Below are 20,503 nucleotides of genomic sequence, written 5' to 3'. Positions count from 1 at the left end.
ACAAGGTAACTATCAAGAACAAATACCCAATCCCACTTATTGCTGATTTGTTCGATCAACTTGGGAAGGCGAGATACTTCTCCAAGTTAGACTTGAGATCGGGATATTATCAAGTCCGAATTGCCGAAGGAGATGAGGCTAAGACCACATGCGTGACGAGGTATGGCGCTTATGAATTTCTAGTCATGCCCTTTGGTTTAACCAATGCCCCTGCCACATTTTGTACTTTGATGAACAAATTATTCCACCCGTTCCTCGACAAGTTTGTCGTGGTGTACTTGGATGACATAGTCGTGTATAGCGACACCATGGAAGATCATGTGAGGTACTTGAAGCAAGTATTTCAAGTACTAAGGGACAACGAGTTGTATGTGAAGCTAGAGAAATGTTCATTCGGATTAGAGGAGGTGGATTTTCTTGGACATAGAATTAAAAATGAGAAGTTACTCATGGATGGGGCTAAGGTCAAGGCAATTCAAGAGTGGGAGGCACCAACGAAGGTGACTGATTTACGATCTTTCCTTGGTTTAGTAAACTACTATCGTCGTTTTATCAAGGGATACTCGGCGAAGGCGGCTCCATTGACAGAATTGTTAAAGAAGAATAAAGCTTGGTTGTGGGATGAGAAATGTCAAGCAGCATTCGAGGAGTTAAAAGGAGCTGTCATGGAAGAACCGGTGTTGAGACTTCCAGATGTGACCATTCCGTTCGAGTTACACACAGACGCATCGGACTTTGCTATTGGAGGAGTTCTAATGCAAGAAGGTCACCCAATCGCGTTCGAAAGTCGAAAACTTAACGAGGCGGAAAGGAAGTACACTGTGCAAGAGAAAGAGATGACAGCGATTATTCATTGTTTGAGGACATGGAGGCATTATCTTTTGGGATCAAGGTTCGTGATCAAGACGGATAATGTGGCAATGAGTTATTTTCAAACCCAAAAGAAGTTGAGTCCCAAACAAGCTCGTTGGCAAGACTTCTTAGCCGAATTTGACTATGTGTTGGAGTATAAGCCTGGGAAAGCCAATGTGGTAGCTGATGCCCTAAGTCATAAGGCGGAGTTTGCAGCGATCACAAAACCACAATTCTTTCTTCAAGATCGTATAAATGAGGGATTAGAGCATGATCCTATAGCCAAAAACCTTGTTGGATTGGCTCGAGATGGGAAAACGCGAAGGTTTTGGCTCAAAGGTGATCTATTATTCACCAAAGGAGACCTGTTATATGTGCCTAAGTGGGGTGATCTTAGACGGACAATCTTGAAGGAGTGTCATGATTCAAAGTGGGCTGGTCATCCAGGTATCAAGAGGACGCTGGCATTAGTAGAAGGCACTTATTATTGGCCAAGGATGGAAGACGACGTAGAGACGTACGTGCGGACATGCCTAATATGCCAACAAGACAAGATAGAGCAACGCCAACCAGGAGGACTATTACAGCCGCTACCTACACCAAAAGGACCATGGGAGAGTGTTTCCATGGACTACATTACTTGCTTACCCAAGTCGGAAGGGTGTGGGAGTATTATAGTCGTGGTAGACCGATTTTCTAAGTATGGTACCTTCATAGCCGCATCATCCGAAGTTACCGCGGATGAAACCGCAAAACTATTTTTCAAGAATGTGGTGAAGTATTGGGGGATACCGCATGTGATAGTAAGTGATCGAGATCCGAGGTTCACGGGGCGTTTTTGGACGGAGTTGTTCAAGATCATGGGGACAGACTTGAATTTCTCCACGAGTTTTCATCCCCAAACGGATGGACAGACAGAAAGGGTGAATGCACTATTGGAGCTCTATCTTCGACACTATGTAAGTGCAAATCAACATGATTGGGCTAAGCTTCTTGATATTGCTCAGTTCTCTTATAACATGCAAAGGAGTGAGTCCACGGGGAAGAGTCCTTTTGAGTTGGTGACAGGACGCCAACCTTTGACCCCGAATGCTTTGGCCGCTTCATATGATGGAAGCAGCCCAGCCGCTTATAGAACGATGAAGGAGTGGCATGAACAAGCCGACTTGGCGCGGGCATCACTAGATAAGGCGGCCAAGAAAATGAAGAAATGGGCGGATGAGAAAAGACGACATGTTGAGTTCAAAGTTGGGGACCAAGTGATGGTGAAGCTTTTACCTCAACAATTCAAAACATTTAGGAAGGTGCACAAAGGATTGATCCGGAGATATGAAGGCCCATTCCCGGTAATTGGACGTGTTGGGAACGTATCTTATCGAGTTCAACTACCGCCCAAGTTAAAGATTCATCCAGTCTTCCACGTAAGTTTTCTAAAACCTTATCATGGGGACGAGGAAGACCCAGAACGAGGAGTTTCCAAACGAGCACCAATGGCAGTTGCGACTTCGTTCGATCGTGAAGTGGAAGATATCTTGTTGCATCGAACGGTACGGAGGCGAGGTGTACCGAGATATAGAGAATACCTAGTTAAGTGGCGTAACTTGCCCGATAGTGAAGCAAGCTGGGAAGCCGAAGACTTATTGTGGCAGTTCATAGACAAAATCAAGAAGTATCACGAGGATCACACGACGAGGACGTCGCGAGCTTAGGTGGGGGAGAATGTCACAACCCAACAAGTTTGTGGCCCAACCCACTAAGATTATGACCCAATTAAGAGTTTTAACCCAAGAACCTCATGGAAGGCCCAAGAACATCATGGAAGCTCCCTAGAACTTTCTCATGAGTTCTTCCATGGAATGGTATGGAATGTTCATGGAAATATCTATCTCCATGTATATACTTGAAGTTTCTAGTACTTAGATCCTAACCATTGATTTAGATTAATCTTAGCCATCCATTTTGTGTTAGGAGTAGTATAAATAGGGGTGGTCTCATTTGGCACACCACACCTCAAATCTCAAACATTCTCTCTTGTAAAGCATTCTCAAGCAATATAAGTATTTTCTTCAATTCCACTTGTTCTATAATATTTTCTCTTTTGGTTACTTGAATCGTTATAAGGTCCGAGTAAGGCTGACTTAGTAGAGATTAAGTGCCGCACGTGAGCTTATCGAGATAAGTCCGTGACAACAAGCTACTTATATTATTTTAAAAATGCATCTAACTTAATTATCACACCACATAGTTGTTAAAGATTTTGACCACCACCCCACCACCACCATCAACCCCAACCCAACCCCAACTTCAACTTTTTTTTTTTTTTTTTTTTTAACGGCACCCCAACTTCAACTACTAACTCCCTCCGTGTATCCTTTCCTTCAATTACTAAAAGCAAACATATCTGGATCATGTTGTCTTTATTCAAAGAATTTGATTACTTACGAATCCCTTATCATCATATCGAATGTGCTACCAACGACTTTGACCAAAGAAATGTTATCGAAAGATTTCAGAGTGAAAAGAGAGGAATTATAGCTGATGAGGTAGGTCATTATTCATATATTTCTGTCTACAGAGGGCAACTATTTCGGTTTGGCAAAAAGATTAATGTTATTGTAGAAGAAATTAAATATATGCCAGAAGATGAGTTCTTGAAAGTGGTCTCAATGCTTTCCCGTGTTAGGCATAAAAATATTGCCACTTTTGTTGGGTTTTGTTACAGAAAGTACATAGCTAGTTACTTAGTTAGTGAGTGTGAAATTAAAGCAAGTCTTGCAAAAATCGTAGATATCTCATCTCCTTACAGTTACAGCTCGGATAGTTTAGAGTCCGTCTATAAAAACCTGACATGTTCACAAAGATTGAAAATGTGTTTGGGTGCTGCCCGTGCCTTGAGTCACATCCATGATCAAAAGGCTGTACATTCTTATTTCAGCAGCCATAAGATTCTTTTAGATAGAGATTTGGAGGCCAAAGTTGTTGGTTTTGTTTTGATCCCCCCTTCACGTTTTCCAGATGATAAATTTGCCTTGTACACTGACCCAGTGTCTAAATTGACCAAAACTACGACACAGGAGAGTGATGTGTATTCTTTCGGTGTGGTTTTGATAGACGTGTTTTGTCGGCAGTACACAAGGTTATTTGGCTGGATATATACTCCTCAAGTTTCTAGAATCCACCATAGAGACATTGATGATAGAATAAGCAAAAAAATGAATTCGGAAGCATCCATTATTTTGTCAGAAACGCTAAATCAATGCTTGAATAATGAACGTGTACACCGCCCAAATATGGCTGATGTTGTCGCACAACTTGAGAAAGCTTTATATTTTCAAATGAAACATGAAAATCCGGTAAGGACATCCTTTTTACTTATATGTTGTTTTTCCATCATTCTGTGTTACTAGATGGGTAAATCCTGATTCAGAGTATGGATAGGAAGAATGGATAAGAATTTGAGAGAAAATAGATTAGATAAACATTTGAAAGAAAAAAGGTTGAATTCGGTAGTTCCTAACTAGAATATGTGATTGTGGTATCTTTAATCACAACATTCACAAACAACAAACCCATAATAACTAGCATAAACTATAAAATAAGGATAAATGACACAAAGATTTAACGTCGTTCTATCCTAACTTTAAACACGGAGAACGGTTTATTCCACGTACGCAAATCTTCGATGTTTTTCTATTAATTTTTTGCACACATTACAATGAGGCTACGAGTTACACTTTATAGGGGAAGCATCAAACCTAAAACATTAGCCTTCAAATACAAGAATCATTCCATATAAAATAAGCTCCTTGTTCCTTGTCTCCCAAGCTTAACTTAATCTTCAAGCTAATTTTATTTTATACTTATTTTTTCAATGCTTCAACCTAATAAAAGAACTAAATAAGGCAACAAAATCCCTTACGACTTGTTTACCAAGTCAAACCTTGTTCCTTTGATCAAATTTTTCACAGCTTCAACATCACTTGCAGACTTTGATTAAACTTTTCACTACTCAACAATCTCCCACTTGAAGATTTTGAACAAACCCGAACATTAATCTCCATTCCAACCAAGAGCGTCAAACCACCATTATACCGCCTATCAAAAACATGGGAACCGCAAACTAAACATTGCTGGAAGAACAGACTTTCGATACAGGGTCTTTAACACTACTTGTCGGAACTAGTAACCAATAACCGCCTCAACTTTAATGTTGTTCGAACACCCATAGCAACTCCCGATCTCCTCTCTGCTATGACTTTTGATACCGCCGAAATCAAATATCCGAATCACATCGCGCTTGCCCGCTTGGAAGGAAGTCTTTCGACACCAAAACCTCTAAGCTTCAACCCAATCTCCAGTTACTAACCTGGGTCCTCTCGTTTTCTTGCACCACCATCTTCTTACACAAGAAGATCAATTGAAGTATGCGAAACTTCAATTACAGGATTCTTCCATGAGACAACATAGACTCATCGATCGCTCTAGACATGTCTAATCCTGTGAAACCCATGTCAACGATCACTCGTACAAAATCTCCGTATATCTTTGATTTTCCTTCTCAGCAATCAGAAAACCCTTATAGACGTCTTTGTAGACTATTCATCAAGGCTCTAGTGAGAACGCAATCATAACCTTGAAATCTACACATTTGGACTTTTCCCACTTCTACACTAGTACACTGACCTACCTCATAGCTATGAATTTTACGAACACATATTCTCATTCCTAAGCACGCTTCCACTGTACGAGTAATAAATAAATTGCAGTTACCCAAGAAGAATATGGTTTCTACTACCGGTCAGTAGCAAATATCCTTGCCATTCGAGGGTATACTTGCAGCATCCAAGTACCCTAGTGTTATACGCACTAATCTTGTAAAGACTGGAGACCTACGTCACATAATAGTCTCCATAACTCTCACTAGTCGTTAAACTCCCTTTAGCCTGATACTTTCTTCGGTTATCAAACTCCCACCGAGTTCCCGACACCCTTTCGAAAGCTCAAGTTCCAGGACCACATAACAACAACAACAACAACAATACCCAATCCCATAACTGTAGGGTATGGGGGAGGTGAGGTGTAGACAATCATTCCTCGTACCCCATACTAGAAGGAAGTCACTAATCCACCCGCGGCTATAGAACCCGCGGCTAGAAAAGGTTGTCCCTCCTTCTACTCGAGAGCCGAGAGATTGCTTCCAAAGGACCCGAAAAGGAATAGAAATAATATGAATGCTAAAAAACCGAAGAATGGGCAAATGAAACATACCTGAACGAGCTGTGCGCGCCAAGGAGGATGCGAAAATAAAGTGAGAACACGTATAACAGTAATGCACAGCATTAAGACATATAGCATACAAAAAATAGTGCACACGGACATATAATTTTAAATAGGCATACAAAGACACAAGACTAGTCTATAGCTACCCACATCAAAAAGCAAAGCCCATACCACTCACTATAACTATACCTAAAGAAACATTTATCTACAAAAGGGCTAAGGGCCTTAGGGCTTGTTTACTTGTTATCTCATTAAGTCACATATGGATAAAGATGGCAGAATGTATATAGAATGACCATATCCATTAATCAGTGAATGAATGATCATGTTTACTTTTTGTGTTGAATAAATCGTCTGAATGATAAAAAGGACTATTATACCCTCACACAAAATAATTGGAGCATTAATTTAATTTTTAAATGCTATAAAAATGACTACAAATGTAATAACATCACAATTTGGTACTATCTTTTAATCAGCATAAATAAATGTGTCCATATTCCATAATAATTACTCCGTATAAACAATGAAGCTCTTCCAAGAATCAATCTATTTCCATTTTTATACGGAACCATGTGAAGAAAAACAAGATCAATTTCAATTTTCACAGCAAGAATCGCAAAAACAAGAATCACAAATCAGTTTTCAAAACATCAAAACAGAGCCAAAGATCCACCAAATCACAAATCGACTGTTGTGTATTCAATGTGGACTGTTGCGTATTCTTTAAGATTAATATGGTGAAGAAGATTATACCAGTAGATGATAATGATACATGTAAAAAATAAGGGATTTTAGTGATAGTTAAAACCCAGGACCTTAGTCCTTAGCTGTTCAAAAAGCGAATGAACACCTTTATCACGGTTTTCATCTCCAATTTCTTCACTTTATTCTTCATTTTCTTTTCTAACTGAGATTTGTCACGTTTTTCGGTAACCGCTGGTGACACATCCATCATCGGAAAACACCCGTCGATTTCGGTCATCGGTGTACTTTCATCTTCAAATTCCAGTTTTCTTATTCAAGTCGGAGTACTCATTCTTTTATGATTAACACGAACAAAAGATGAAAAAAGGATAGAAAAAAAAAAGATGGAAAGAAGATAAAAGGGTAAAGGTGGGAACATGAGTGGCTGTATGGGGAGTACATGGGTTTTTGTGGTGTCCCAGACATCCCCTTGGCTAGTTAAAATTAATAATTAAGGTGAAAGTAAACACCTAAGATTTCTTACCGAATAATCTTTTCAACCAAATAAGTCCATTAAGTTATAAGTAAACAGGCCCTTATACTCCTATATAAGTCTACCTACCCAACTCACGACATTAATCCAGCGCGACCTGGAATATATATCTACCTAGGACCTACAACCGCATGCAAGAACAAGCAGACCACATATAACTTAACTATAACAATAACTATATAAGCGTGTATATATATATATATATATATATATATATATATATATATATATATATATATATATATATATATATATAACATGAATACAGCAAGCTACATAAAGCATAACACATAGAAAAAAATAAAAATTAAAAAACGTGTAAAACTATAATATCGACGTGACCGCAATATATATCCAAAATTAAGTGCAAAGTAAAAGGAAAGCAATTAAGTTTACCTATAATATATATATATATATATATATATATATATATATATATATATATATATATATATATATATATATATATATATATATATATATAACAGTAGGCTAGATATATACTACACATTAAAAATAGAATAGACCGGTAAACAAAATGAAAATATATAGATCTTACCCAAAAAAAAAAAAAAACTAACAATGTAATAATAACTTACTCAATTATTCTAATCTTACTCCTCCACAAATTCCTATCAGAAGTCATATACTTGATCAAAAGATGCTTCTTCATGTCAAGCGTCAATCTATCCTCCAATTTACGTCTAGGTCTCCCCTTCGCCTTATGCCGCCAACAATGAGGGCCTCAAATCTCCTAACTGGAGCTGTGGGTGGGCGCCTCAAACATGCTCAAACCATCTAAGTCGTCATTCCCTCAACTTGTAGGTGATGTTCTTAACTTTAAGTTTTCTCTAAAAACACCATTTGGTATCATATCTTGCATGGTCTTACCACACGTCCACCTAAGCATTCTCTTTTTTTGTCACCTCCATTACCCCCCTCTTGGGCTTTTTCCATTGGCCAATACTCAGATCCGTACAACATGGCTGGTCTGATTGCCACCTTGAAGAATTTTCCCTTCAATTTAAAGAGTACTTTCTTTTCGTACAAAACCCCTTTCGCTGCTCTCAACTTCAACCATCCTACTCGTATACGGTGAGTCACATCCTCCTCCATCTTTCCCGATTTGTGAAGCATCGAGCCTAAGTATCTAAAAGAATCATGTGGTGGTAAGATTTGGTCTCCAATTTGAAAATTCACTATATCGTTGTGTTCTTCTTCGACCGTCTCGAATTCGTATATAAGGTACTCCGATTTATGTCTGCTAATCCGTAGTCCATTATGTACTAAGGCGATCCTCCATTGCTTCAACCTTCTGTTTAGCTCATCCCGGGACTCCAAAACTAATACAATATCATCGGGGAATATTAGGAACCATAAGATGCTCTCCCATATCCTTTGGGACAGCTCGTGCAGGATCAAAGCGAAAAGATATGGGCTAAAGGCAGATCCCTGATGTAATCCTACTTCTATCGGGAAAACTAAGTGTTTCCCACCATCGTTTGTACACGAGTCTTTTCTCATTCGTACATATCTCTATTAGTTCTTATATACCTACTTGGGACTCCCCTAACATTAAGGGTCTTTTAAATCAACTCACGCTGGACACTGTTATAGGCTTTTTCCAAGTCTACGCCATGTGTAAGTTCTTTTGTTTTTCCATATACTTCTCCATAAGGGTTCTAATAATGTGGATCGCCTCCATCGACGAGCGTCCTGGTATGAATCTGAATTAGTTCTCTGAAACCTTTGTTTCACGACGTAACCTAGTCTCAATCACTCTCTCCCAAAGCTTCATTGTATGAATGAGTAACTTTATATCTCTATAATTGCTGCATATCTGAGCGTCCCCCTTATTCTTGTAGATGGGAATAACCTCACTGAGTCTCCATTCCATTGACATCTTTGTGCTTCTAAAAGTCGCGTTGAAAAGGTTTGTCAACCATCTAACCCCAAAGCTGCCTAGGCACCGCCATGCCTCCATAGGAATTTGGTCTGGTCCTACTGCTTTGTTTCGCCACATCTTTCATAGAGTCGATCTAACTTCCTCCTGGTTGATCCTCGTGCAAAAATAGTTGTTGTGATAATAGGGTACCTCGTGTAGTTCACCGTTCCGCTCGGGTCCTCCCCTACCGAAAAGAGATGAGAAATGTTTTTCCCATCTCTTCCTAATATCGTATTCTCTCACTAAACTATGACCCATTTCATTTTTGATATATTTGATGTTATCTGTATCCCTTCTTCTTCGCTCTCTAGCTTTGGATATCCTGTAAATATCGTTTGCTCCCTCTTTGGAGTCTAGTTTCCTATATAACTCTTCATGTGCTTTATCTTTCGCAAGTGTTACGACCTTATTTGATTCTCTTTTGGGTTCTTCAAGGACCACGTAAAAATGGATAATAACAAGCATAAACGATAAAATTAGGATAAACGAGACAAATTTATCATGCGGTTATATCCTAAATTCAAGCACGAAGAAGGTTTAGTCCACAGCAAACCATAGATTTTTTTCTATTAATTTTGTGCACACATTACAATGAGGCTAGGGGAAACATCAAACCTAAAACTTTGTTGCACAAGTTAAGTTAGCCTTCAAGTACAAGAAAGATTCCATAAAAAATCAGCTTCTTGTTTCTTAAGTAAACTTGTCTTTCAAACTTGACTTTCAAACTTAACTTAATCTTCAAGCTAATTTTATTTTGTTTCCTTTTTTGTTCCAATGTTTCAACCTGCTAGAAGAACTAAATAAAGCAACAAAATGCCTACGACTTGTTTACCAAGTCAAACCTTGTTCCTTTAATCATATTTTACACACCTTCAACAAAAAGATGTAATTTTAACCAATTATTTAGTTCCATCAAACTGGCCAGGCCCAACACATGAACTTATTTTGGTAGGCACATAGAATTTTTCTTTCTAAAATGAAAGCTGCGGGGCTCATATTATTTTTGTTAATGAAACAGAAAATAATCAAGATTGGACTTGAGGATGTAAAGTTAGCCACGGAGAATTTTGCTGCAAAGTACCTTATTGGATCTGGCAGATATGGTAAGGTGTATAAAGCGGAACTCAACATTTATGATGCCTTCTTTTTGGAAATAGAAGGGAAGAATCAAAAGGAGATTCCTAAGAAACGCAACCGTTTTTCCAAGTTCTTTTTGGGAATAGAAGGGAAAACTAAAAAGGAAATTTCTAAGAAATGCCACCCTGTAGCTATAAAACATATCATAAATGATGAAAATGGGCATGGTAGACACGGGTTCATGCTAGAAATTGAAATGCTTCATAGATGTAACCATCCCAACATAGTGTCACTTATAGGCTATTGTGATGAAGATCACGAGTTGATTCTTGTATATGAGTTTATCACAAATGGTTCCCTTGATGATTATTTGGGAAGTATACTGAAAGAAACTTATCTAAACTGGGTTAATCGGATTAAAATATGCCTTGATATTGCACATGGGTTGGATTATCTTCATGCAAATGTGAGTGACAAAGAAAGGATAATACATCGTGATATCAAAAGTGCCAACATATTATTGGGAAAGAATTGGGATGCCAAGATAGGTGACTTTGGGCTCTCCAAATTCTTCTGTGCAAATCAATTGAGGAGCACTATCGTGACAGATAGAATTGTAGGAACTGAGGTGTACTTGGATCCTGAATATTCAAGGACGGGTAAATTAAAAAAGGAATCAGACATATACTCTTTTGGAGTTGTGTTATTTGAAATGTTCTCCGGGACATTGGCCTATAAAAAAATTTACACCGACGAAAATAATAAAGGACTTGCAGTTGTAGCAAGAAGACACTTCTCTGAGGGAACGCTAATGGAAATAGTAGATCCAGAAGTAATGGAAGAAGCCGACGAACACTGTTTTGGTCTAAAGATAGGACCTAACCAAAAGTCTCTGGACGTATTTTCGAAAATCGCATTTCAATGTTTAGCAGAAACTCAAGACGATCGTCCAAAACTTATTGACGTCACTAAGGAACTTGAAATTGCATTAAAGCTTCAAGTAAGTCGATGCTTTAAATCCATTTCAACTGTTATTTTCTTTCTATGCATGACCTCTAAACAATATGTCAATACAATTGATAACCGAAAATACTGAGCGATTAACATGATGATTACAATTAAAAACAGTACATTTTTTTTTGGAAAAGTGGGATCTGGATCTATGACGCTCTCTCCTCTCTCAACTGTTCATCTTCTCTACGGCAACCCTAATTTGTTAATCTGGTAATCGATCTGTTTTCAAGCTCTTTGTTTCTGTTTTTCGTAATATTTCCATTTGATTCTTATTCACCATGTCTCACATACCGGTTTCACCCCTAACTCCTAAATCTCGTGTTAACATAAACCGTCCAAACTCTGCCTTCACTACTGGTAATCATCACATCAATTATAAGCCTATCAATGAAGGTGTTTGGGTTAAAGTTGATCATAGCAAGCATTCTCCTCCTAACAACCCAAACCCTAGTCGATACCCATCTCAGCAGGCGAACCCTAAAACAAAAACCTCTCAGTTTTCGTCAAAGTTGAATTCATCTTATAATCAAATCTATAACAATTTTAAATATCGTGAATCTGCCATTAATCTTGTCAAACGGTTCGGGAACCCTAGCTCTGATTCGGTTAAATCTAATACAAACCCAAACCCGATCCCAATTGATAAGTCAAGAATAACTTCTTACCTCTTCCATAACTTTCCTGACAATTGGTGCTCCATAGACTTCTGGGACATATTCAAAAGATATGGTAATATTCATGAAGTCTATATACCTAAGAAGACACTGAAAAATGGAAGAAAGTTTGGTTTTGTTCGGTTCTTAGATGTCCCTCCATATCACAAAGAATCTCTCGCAAGAAGGCTTAGTCTTATAGTTGCAGGTGATAATCTTCTCAAAGTTTACTTGGCTCATGATTCTGAAAGAAAGAAACCTGATGCACATCCCAACAAATCGAATTCTGGTACAAGAAACAATGTCAAGTCAGCCTTTACTTCTCATGTGGATGACAGAAAATTCAAAGATGTGATCCTCAACAAGCCGGCCTCGAACGAAAGCATCCCTTCGATTAAGGTAAACTCTAATGATGAACTTATTCAAATACTTGGTCAAGCGGTAATTGCAAAGGTCAAAGACCTTGAATACTTGGAATATTTTAGCGAGATATGTGAAAGTGAAATCCTTAGTGGGTTTACTATCAAATATCTAGGCGGGCATGATCTAATGCTTATATTTGAGGAATCCAACCCGGCCCTTGATTTGATTAACAACTCGGATCACCCACTATGGAATTGGCTAGAGGATATTAATCCATGGGACCCTGAAATATATAAATCCTCCGGTAGACTCGCTTATATTAACATATTTGGGGTTCCCATTACTTGTTGGCTAGAATCCACCTTCATTGACATTGCCAAAAATTGGGGTGAAGTAATTGAAACGTTTAATTGCTCAATAACAAATGAGAACAATCAAGATTTATCTCACGGTTCGGTAATTGTCAAAACAAACAACTTCTCACCAATAAATGGACAAGCTATTATCAATCCCGGTGACATTAATCAGACTAAAGCATATATCATTGAGGTTCAAAACTTTTCTATGTTTAATCCATACGGTGATATTGATGACTCGTCAAATTGGGAAGCCGATAGCCTCTCGGATGGACATATCTCAGACGAAGAGTCACATTTAGATTGCGAAAACCGGGTTGAAGGAATTGATGAAAAGAACACCTACGCCAAAAATATTGGATTCACGCACCCACAAAGTGATAGTTCTCCGGCTAATCAAACATCTACCAACTCCTCAAAACGTATGAATACCCTTCATTTTGAAAACATAGCTCATAACCAATCTCGCCAGCCACCTCAACCTCCAACCGATAATGACTCAAACGAACCACCACCCATCCCTGATTTCAACTCCAATATACCTTACACCACCTCCTCAAACCCATCGAAACTAAACACCACAAAGCCTACACCTTCTGTTACCCATACCCCTATATCTGATATAGCCGACACCAGCCCCAAAACAACAAAATTACCAGATACCCCCGAAACAGCCTGCTTCAGCCCAACTAACATGGACTCAAAAATTCCTGAAGCCCAAGTACCTGATACCCCCGAAACAGTCTGCATCAGCCCAACTACCATGGACTCAAAAATTCATGAAGCCCAAGTACACGCGGTCTCGGTTACTAGCCCAATACCCTCTAAGGATATTACGGGTAACGATATACCCAATGATTCCATACAGAATGATATAAATGAAACAGTAAACTCACTCAATAGTGACACACTCGAACATACTGAGCACTTAGCTGACCCCCACACTACTCAAAATCCAACCGACCCCACTCATGACTCACCCTTAAACTCTCATACCAAATCACCTTTAACCTTTATGCCCGCCCCAAACGCCACGCAACAAACAAATTCCGACCCTTTTAACCTTGAACCTCTACTATTTCCGGATATTGCAATATCAAAAAAGAGGAAATTATCCAATACCACTGCCAAGCCTATTCCTAACCCAAAAAACACCCTACAAAAACCGGACATAAAACGACCTAGATCCAATATGCTTTATATGAAACACCTAGCAAGAAGTGGGCAAAAACTCAGAATTTCACATCTAGCTAAACGTAATAAATCCTCGTCTAATGGTGGAAGTAACACATCCGGCTACTCGAAGGGAGCTCACATAGACACGACGCGTAACAAAAAGAATAATAAATCAGGCTCCACCTCCAGCAAAAGTTTAGACACGTTTGAATTCGGGAAATGCATCGGGATTCGACGCAACCTCCAATGAATCCATCCTCCTTCACATCGATATTTGTAAGTCTTTTTCTCATGTGTACAATTTCTTTAAATATTCGGGGTATTGGACAAACGGGTAAAATAAGTTGGCTAAAACGTATCTGCAATAAAGAAAAACCAACGATTTTAGGTCTACAAGAAACCAAATGCGGACAAACAGGTGATAACACCATTGAATCTTTCTGGGGTAATTCTGATTTTAAATTCGTCCAAAAGGACTCGGTTGGTGCTTCCGGTGGTATCTTAACTATTTGGGATACTAATATCTTTTCGTTCAATTATGCGATTGAGGGCGAATTCTTCTTAGCAATACGCGGAACATGGGCAGGGCATGATTCTGAAATTGCTTTCATTAATGTATATGGTCCTCATTCTTCCTCAAAAAAACTAAGACTCTGGAACGAACTCTCATCTCTCATTAACTCTCTTAACATTCCACACATTGTCTTTGGTGACTTTAATGAAGTAAGAAACAAAACAGAACGCATGAATACAGATTGCAATCAACATTGGGCAGATAATTTTAATAATTTCATAAATAACTCCGGATTAATTGATCTTCCATTAGGTGGAAAAAGATTCACAAGGATATGTGAGAAAACAATGAAATTCAGTAAACTTGACCGATTCCTTGTCTCTGATGGCATTTTCACCATCTGGCCCAATACATCCTCCAAAACTCTTGATCGTGATCTTTCCGATCACTGTCCTATCATTCTAAGAAATAACCTCCTCGATTCAGGCCCTAAACCAATACGTGTTTTTGACACATGGCTCGACCTTAAAGATGCCGACATTGTCATTGAAAGAGCCTGGTCGATTCCGACTACTGGTAATAGGCCAGACTGCATCTTCCGTAATAAATTAAAAAACGTAAAAATGGAGCTCAAAAAACATAGTATTCAACTTGATAACATTGACTCACAAATCCGAGATCATATATCTGAATGTAATAATTGGGAACAAACTGCCGAAACCAGACCATTATCTGAATCGGAAAAACAAAAATGGATCGATGAAAAAATGCAGCAAACTGTCAAAGAAAAAAAGAAAATAAACATGCTTAAACAAAAATCCAGAATCAAATGGGCGCTTGAAGGTGATGAAAATTCAAAATATTTTCACAATTATATTAAAAAAAGAACAAGTAAAAACAACATCCACGGCCTGTCAATCAATGGAACATGGTCTGAAGATCCTAATCTAATAAAACAAGAAGCATATTCTTACTTTAAAAACGTCTTCCTTTCCAAACATCTTCGTGACGAATGCCCCTTCGACAATGTACCACATCTCGATTACATCACCTCTTTAGACAATCAACTATTAGAAGCTAAATTTAATGAAACAGAAATATGGGAAGCCATAGGTAACTGTGATAGTTCCAAAGCTCCCGGCCCGGATGGCTTCAACATGAAATTCTTCAAAAAACATTGGGAACTGATAAAAAACGACCTAATTAATTGTTTAGATTGGTTCTGGACAAACGCGGAAATCTCCAGAGGTTGTAATGCTTCCTTCTTCACCTTAATTCCGAAAAAATCTAATCCAATTGAACTAAATGAATATCGACCAATATGTCTAATAGGTAGCTATTATAAAATCCTCACCAAAATACTCTCCAATCGCCTTGCAAAGGTCATCCATAAAGTCATAGGATCTGAACAAACTGCTTTCCTCAAAGGCCGCAACATCCTTGATAGTGTCCTAATTGCAAACGAAATAATAGATGAATTAAAACGTAAAAAACAAAAAGGCCTAATCTTTAAAGTTGATTTTGAAAAAGCATTCGATTGCATTGAATGGGACTTTCTATTTAAAACCATGCAATCTATGGGTTTTGGTTTAAAATGGATTGGTTTCATCCGGGCATGTCTTTCCTCATCGTCTATATCGGTCTTAATTAACGGGTCTCCCACCAAAGAATTCTCTCCCGAAAGGGGAATCCGACAAGGTGATCCCATATCGCCGTTCCTATTCATCATTGTTGCTGAAGGTCTTAACATACTTGTCAAAAGAGCATTAGCCAATGGTCATTTGCAAGGGTTAAAAATCGGACATGATAATCTCACTATCACACACCTTCAGTATGCAGACGATACAATCTTCTTCGGTGAGTGGTCTAAACGAAACGCAAAACACATCTCCAAACTCCTTAAGTGCTTTGAAAATATTTCGGGGCTCAAAGTTAATTTCCGCAAAAGCAAGCTCTACGGTATCGGTACCTCTTTGATCGAAACCGAGCAAATGGCTCAGTACATTAACTGTTCTGCTGGATCTACCCCTTTTACTTACCTCGGACTCCCTATCGGAGTCCCCACTTCACACTCTTCGTCTTGGCAACCAATCGTTGAAAAATTCGATAAAAGACTAACGGATTGGGCTGCCAAATCCATTTCATTCGGAGGCCGTCTTACGATAATCAAATCTATTCTAAGCAGTATCCCTTTATACTACTTCTCCTTATTCCACGCACCATCCGCTATCCTTAAGGTTCTCGAATCTAAAAGGCGGAAATTTTTCTGGGGAGGTTCTTCAAATGATAATAAAATTAATTGGATTAAATGGGACCAAATAATCTTACCTTACGAATGCGGGGGCTTAAACGTGGGATCCCTTTTTGCTAAAAACATATCACTACTTTGTAAGTGGTGGTGGCGCTTTAAAAATGAAAACAACGCATTATGGGTAAAAATAATCAAAAGCATTTATGGACCGGGGGGGGGGGGGAGGGTTGGATACTAACATCTTGTGCAGGAACATTTCAGGTCGAACCATTTGGAAAGAAATTATCAAAGCCGGAAAAACTGCGGACAACGTAGGCACATCCTTCACTTCCTCAATTTCAAAGCGCATCGGGAATGGCACTTCAATCAGTTTTTGGAATGATATATGGATCGGAACTGAGAACTTAAAAACATCATTCCATAGATTATTCATGTTGGAATCCCAAAAAGAAGCAACCGTAGCTGAAAGAATACTGCGTAGTAATTCCACTTCGACTGGAAACTGGGACTGGTCCAGACCTCCTAGTGGCCGCGCATTGGATGAACTCACGGAACTTAATAATCTTATAACTTCTGTAAATATTTCAGATTGCCCTGACTCATGGAAATTCTCCCTCGACGCATCCGGAATCTTCACTACATCAACAATGTCAAATCTGATCAATACTCTGAAATTTGGTGCAAATTCAAGAAACCTGTCAATAACTCGCAACAAATACGTTCCACAAAAGGTCTTCATCTTCCTATGGAGGGTGACCCAGCAAAAAATCCCTGTTAGAAGTGAACTTGATAAAAAAGGAATTGACCTCGATACGATCTTATGTCCCTTATGCGAGCATCATATCGAAACCACTGAACATACATTGGTAAATTGTCAAAAAGTGTCTCCAATTTGGTCACAAATTCTCGACTGGTGGAATCAAAACAGCGCATTTATATCTAACATCAACGAAGCCACCATCACCGATCAAGGCTTCACATATAACTCAACCGGTTCGTCCCTTTGGCAAGCTACTAAATGGATCACGTGTTACATTATATGGAAACACAGAAACCTGAAGATCTTTTCCGGAAAAATATGGAATCCCGCAGCAATAATTTCTGAAATACAAACCCAAAGTTTTAGTTGGATTTCAAACCGTTCAAAAAAAAAAAATACCAATCGAGTGGCACCAATGGCTTCTCAACCCGTCATTCTATGTATCATCTCCCTCATCTCGCACGGGTGTCGGTTAAAATGTAGATAGTTTTAATCAGGTAGTGTTCGTTATTCTAGTTAGCCTATGTGGGGTAGATTAAATGGGTTGGTTGTGTGTCAACTTTGTCGCCGCTTGATCGGCACGGTTGCGCCCTCCTCCCCCGCTTGAATACTCAAGTTCGTTCCCTCATAGTGTTAGCTAGTATACGTCACTCCAGATTCTCCAATTTAGTTTTTATCTCATTCCACTATTCCGACTGTTTCGATTGTCTATAGCAATGAATAGTAGCATATAGGGACTTGTAATACTATAATTCGAGTAATATTAATAATATTCTTTTTGCTTTTCAAAAAAAAAAAAAAAATATGTCAATACAACTTTCAAGCATCAACGTGATAATGTAGTTAAAACACCAAGTCAATCCAAGTTTACATGCAGAGCTAAGTTAATACTTAATTAAAGGGCTAAAAGAAAAGCTATTTTTTTTTTTTTTTTTTTTGGAATTCGTTACATTGCAATATTATAACAGCATAGTAAATTATCATGTTATCAAGTATCACGTGATTCACAGGAAAAGCGGAGTGACATCATCAAATTTTCACTTGAGCACATAAAATTGGGCACTAAAAACTTTAGTGAGAAAAATTTCATTCGGACAGAAGGATCTGGGAAGTTATACCGAGGAGAAGTCCCATATGATAGTGGACTTAAGACGGTCATTTTAAAGGTCACTAGGTCTTCCGAAGAACATAATTTTTTAAGGGAGCTTGAAATCCTACTCGGGTATAAACACGAGAATATTATCGACATTGTTGGTTATTGTAAGGATATCTATGAACAAATTATCGTTTATGAAAATGCATATAACGTAAATACTCTTGATAGCCATGTGAATGATGTTAGTCTTACATGGACAAAAAGACTTGAAATATGCATAGGCATAGCAAATGGGTTGAAGTTTCTTTATAAAGGTTTTGCAAGACAACAATCGGTTGTACACAGAGACATTAAAAGTGCTAATATCATACTAAATGAAAAGTGGACTCCAAAAATCAGTTGTTTTGAGTTTTCCTTAATAACTCCTAAAAATCAAAAGATGGAATATGTCATTAATGATGTTGCTGGGTCGCCCGATTTTTCTGATCCCGTGTATTGTGATCCCGTCTATGAGAAGACTGGTTTTTTAACCATGGAATCTGATATTTATTCCTTTGGTGTGGTTTTATTTGAGATGTTGTGCGGGACACTTGCATGTATAAAGGATTTAAGAGAATCTAAGCAATTTCAAGACTTCTTGGTGGATGATATTGTGTTTGAGGGTATTAAGGAACAAATTGAAGCGAAATCACTAGCTACATTTGTAATGATTGCCTATCAATGCTTGCATGAAGAGCGAGAAAAACGACCAAAAGCGGATGAAGTATACATGCAACTCAAGAAAGCATTGGATATCCAAGTAAGATATCATGATTTCACAATTTCACAGTTTTTTAAAATTTAATGATTTAAATGAAAACTATAAATTGTAAATAAAACTAGAGCTTCCTATAACTAGATAAACATATAAAAGTCCTTACAAATCTTCACGTAATGTATTTGATTACAAACTTTCAGGTGTTGAAAGATAGATTGGTTGTCAAAAAGGATTTGTACTTGCTGAAACTTATAGAAGGAGGTAATCTGAGTGACCATATTGTCACCTTTAATCGGTTGGTTTTGAAGTTGTCAAATAATATAAATGAGATAATGACAAACGAGGATTTGGCTCTACTTTTGTTGTTATCATTACCTAAATCTTACAACCTATTTGTAGACAATATGTTGACCGGATCCACCAGTTTGAAACTAAAAGACGTGCTTCAGAAGTTAAGCGACTACAATGTAACAAATGAAAGCTCTTACATGGGAAGCATCCATTAGCTTGATTGTTTTAAATTTCAATTTCAATATCGATTATTTAAACGGACATATAAGTTCATAGGGATATCTTTTGATTATGTATACTGCTTGTAATTAGAGTCCCTAGCAAATCATTGGTCATGACGTGCTTGCCTAGCTTAGGGCTATCGATGATCACCTAGCGAAATTTGGATAAGATTTGATACTTTTTTTGTTACTTCCTTAGAGTTGTAATCACTTGCATCCATAAATTTGCTTGAAAACAAAGGGACCAATGAGAACGTGACATGTTGCGCGAAAATCACATGTGATTGAAAAAAAAATTTCGAAAATTTTTTTTTTGAAATTTTTTTTTCGAAATTTTTTTTTCGAAATTTTTTTTGGAATTTTTTTTCGAAATTTTTTTTTTTTAAATCATATGTGATTATGCATGTCAATCACATGTGATTGTAAACCCAATCACATGTGATTATGCATGGCAAATCCAATCACATGTGATTGTACAATTCAATCACATGTGATTGTGCAGATAAATCACACGTGATTGTAAAAAAAAAAATTTTAAAAAAATTTTTAAAAAAAATTTTAAAAAAAAAATTTCGAAAAAAAATTAAAAAATTTTTTTTTTTGAAAAAATTTTTTTGAATTTTTTTTTTTCCAATCACATTTGATTTTTGCGACACA

General features: G+C 37.8%; 1 protein-coding gene across 1 annotated transcript; it reads left to right on the top strand.

Moving 5' to 3' along the window:
• The first annotated feature begins 3,260 nt into the window (after positions 1-3,260).
• Positions 3,261-20,037, top strand: LOC139841469 (uncharacterized). Its single transcript, XM_071831686.1, has 4 exons — positions 3,261-4,205; positions 10,336-11,394; positions 18,492-19,376; positions 19,535-20,037. The coding sequence occupies exons 1-4, from the start codon at positions 3,261-3,263 to the stop codon at positions 19,838-19,840; spliced, it is 3,195 nt and encodes a 1,064-aa protein (XP_071687787.1). The 3' UTR covers positions 19,841-20,037.
• Positions 20,038-20,503: the final 466 nt, after the last annotated feature.

The sequence above is a fragment of the Rutidosis leptorrhynchoides genome, chromosome 4 (assembly GCF_046630445.1).
Source record: "Rutidosis leptorrhynchoides isolate AG116_Rl617_1_P2 chromosome 4, CSIRO_AGI_Rlap_v1, whole genome shotgun sequence".
Taxonomy (NCBI): Eukaryota; Viridiplantae; Streptophyta; class Magnoliopsida; order Asterales; family Asteraceae; genus Rutidosis; species Rutidosis leptorrhynchoides.
This window is presented reverse-complemented; position numbering and strand designations above follow the sequence as displayed.

What these genes read in the sequence shown, in the direction of transcription:
- LOC139841469 (XM_071831686.1), top strand. Translation starts at nt 3,261, where the DNA reads ATGTTGTCTTTATTCAAAGAATTTGATTACTTACGAATCCCTTATCAT. An exon ending in AAATGAAACATGAAAATCCG is followed by an intron (nt 4,206 to 10,335) that starts GTAAGGACATCC and finishes TTAATGAAACAG; the next exon opens with AAAATAATCAAGATTGGACT. An exon ending in AGAAAGCATTGGATATCCAA is followed by an intron (nt 19,377 to 19,534) that starts GTAAGATATCAT and finishes ACAAACTTTCAG; the next exon opens with GTGTTGAAAGATAGATTGGT.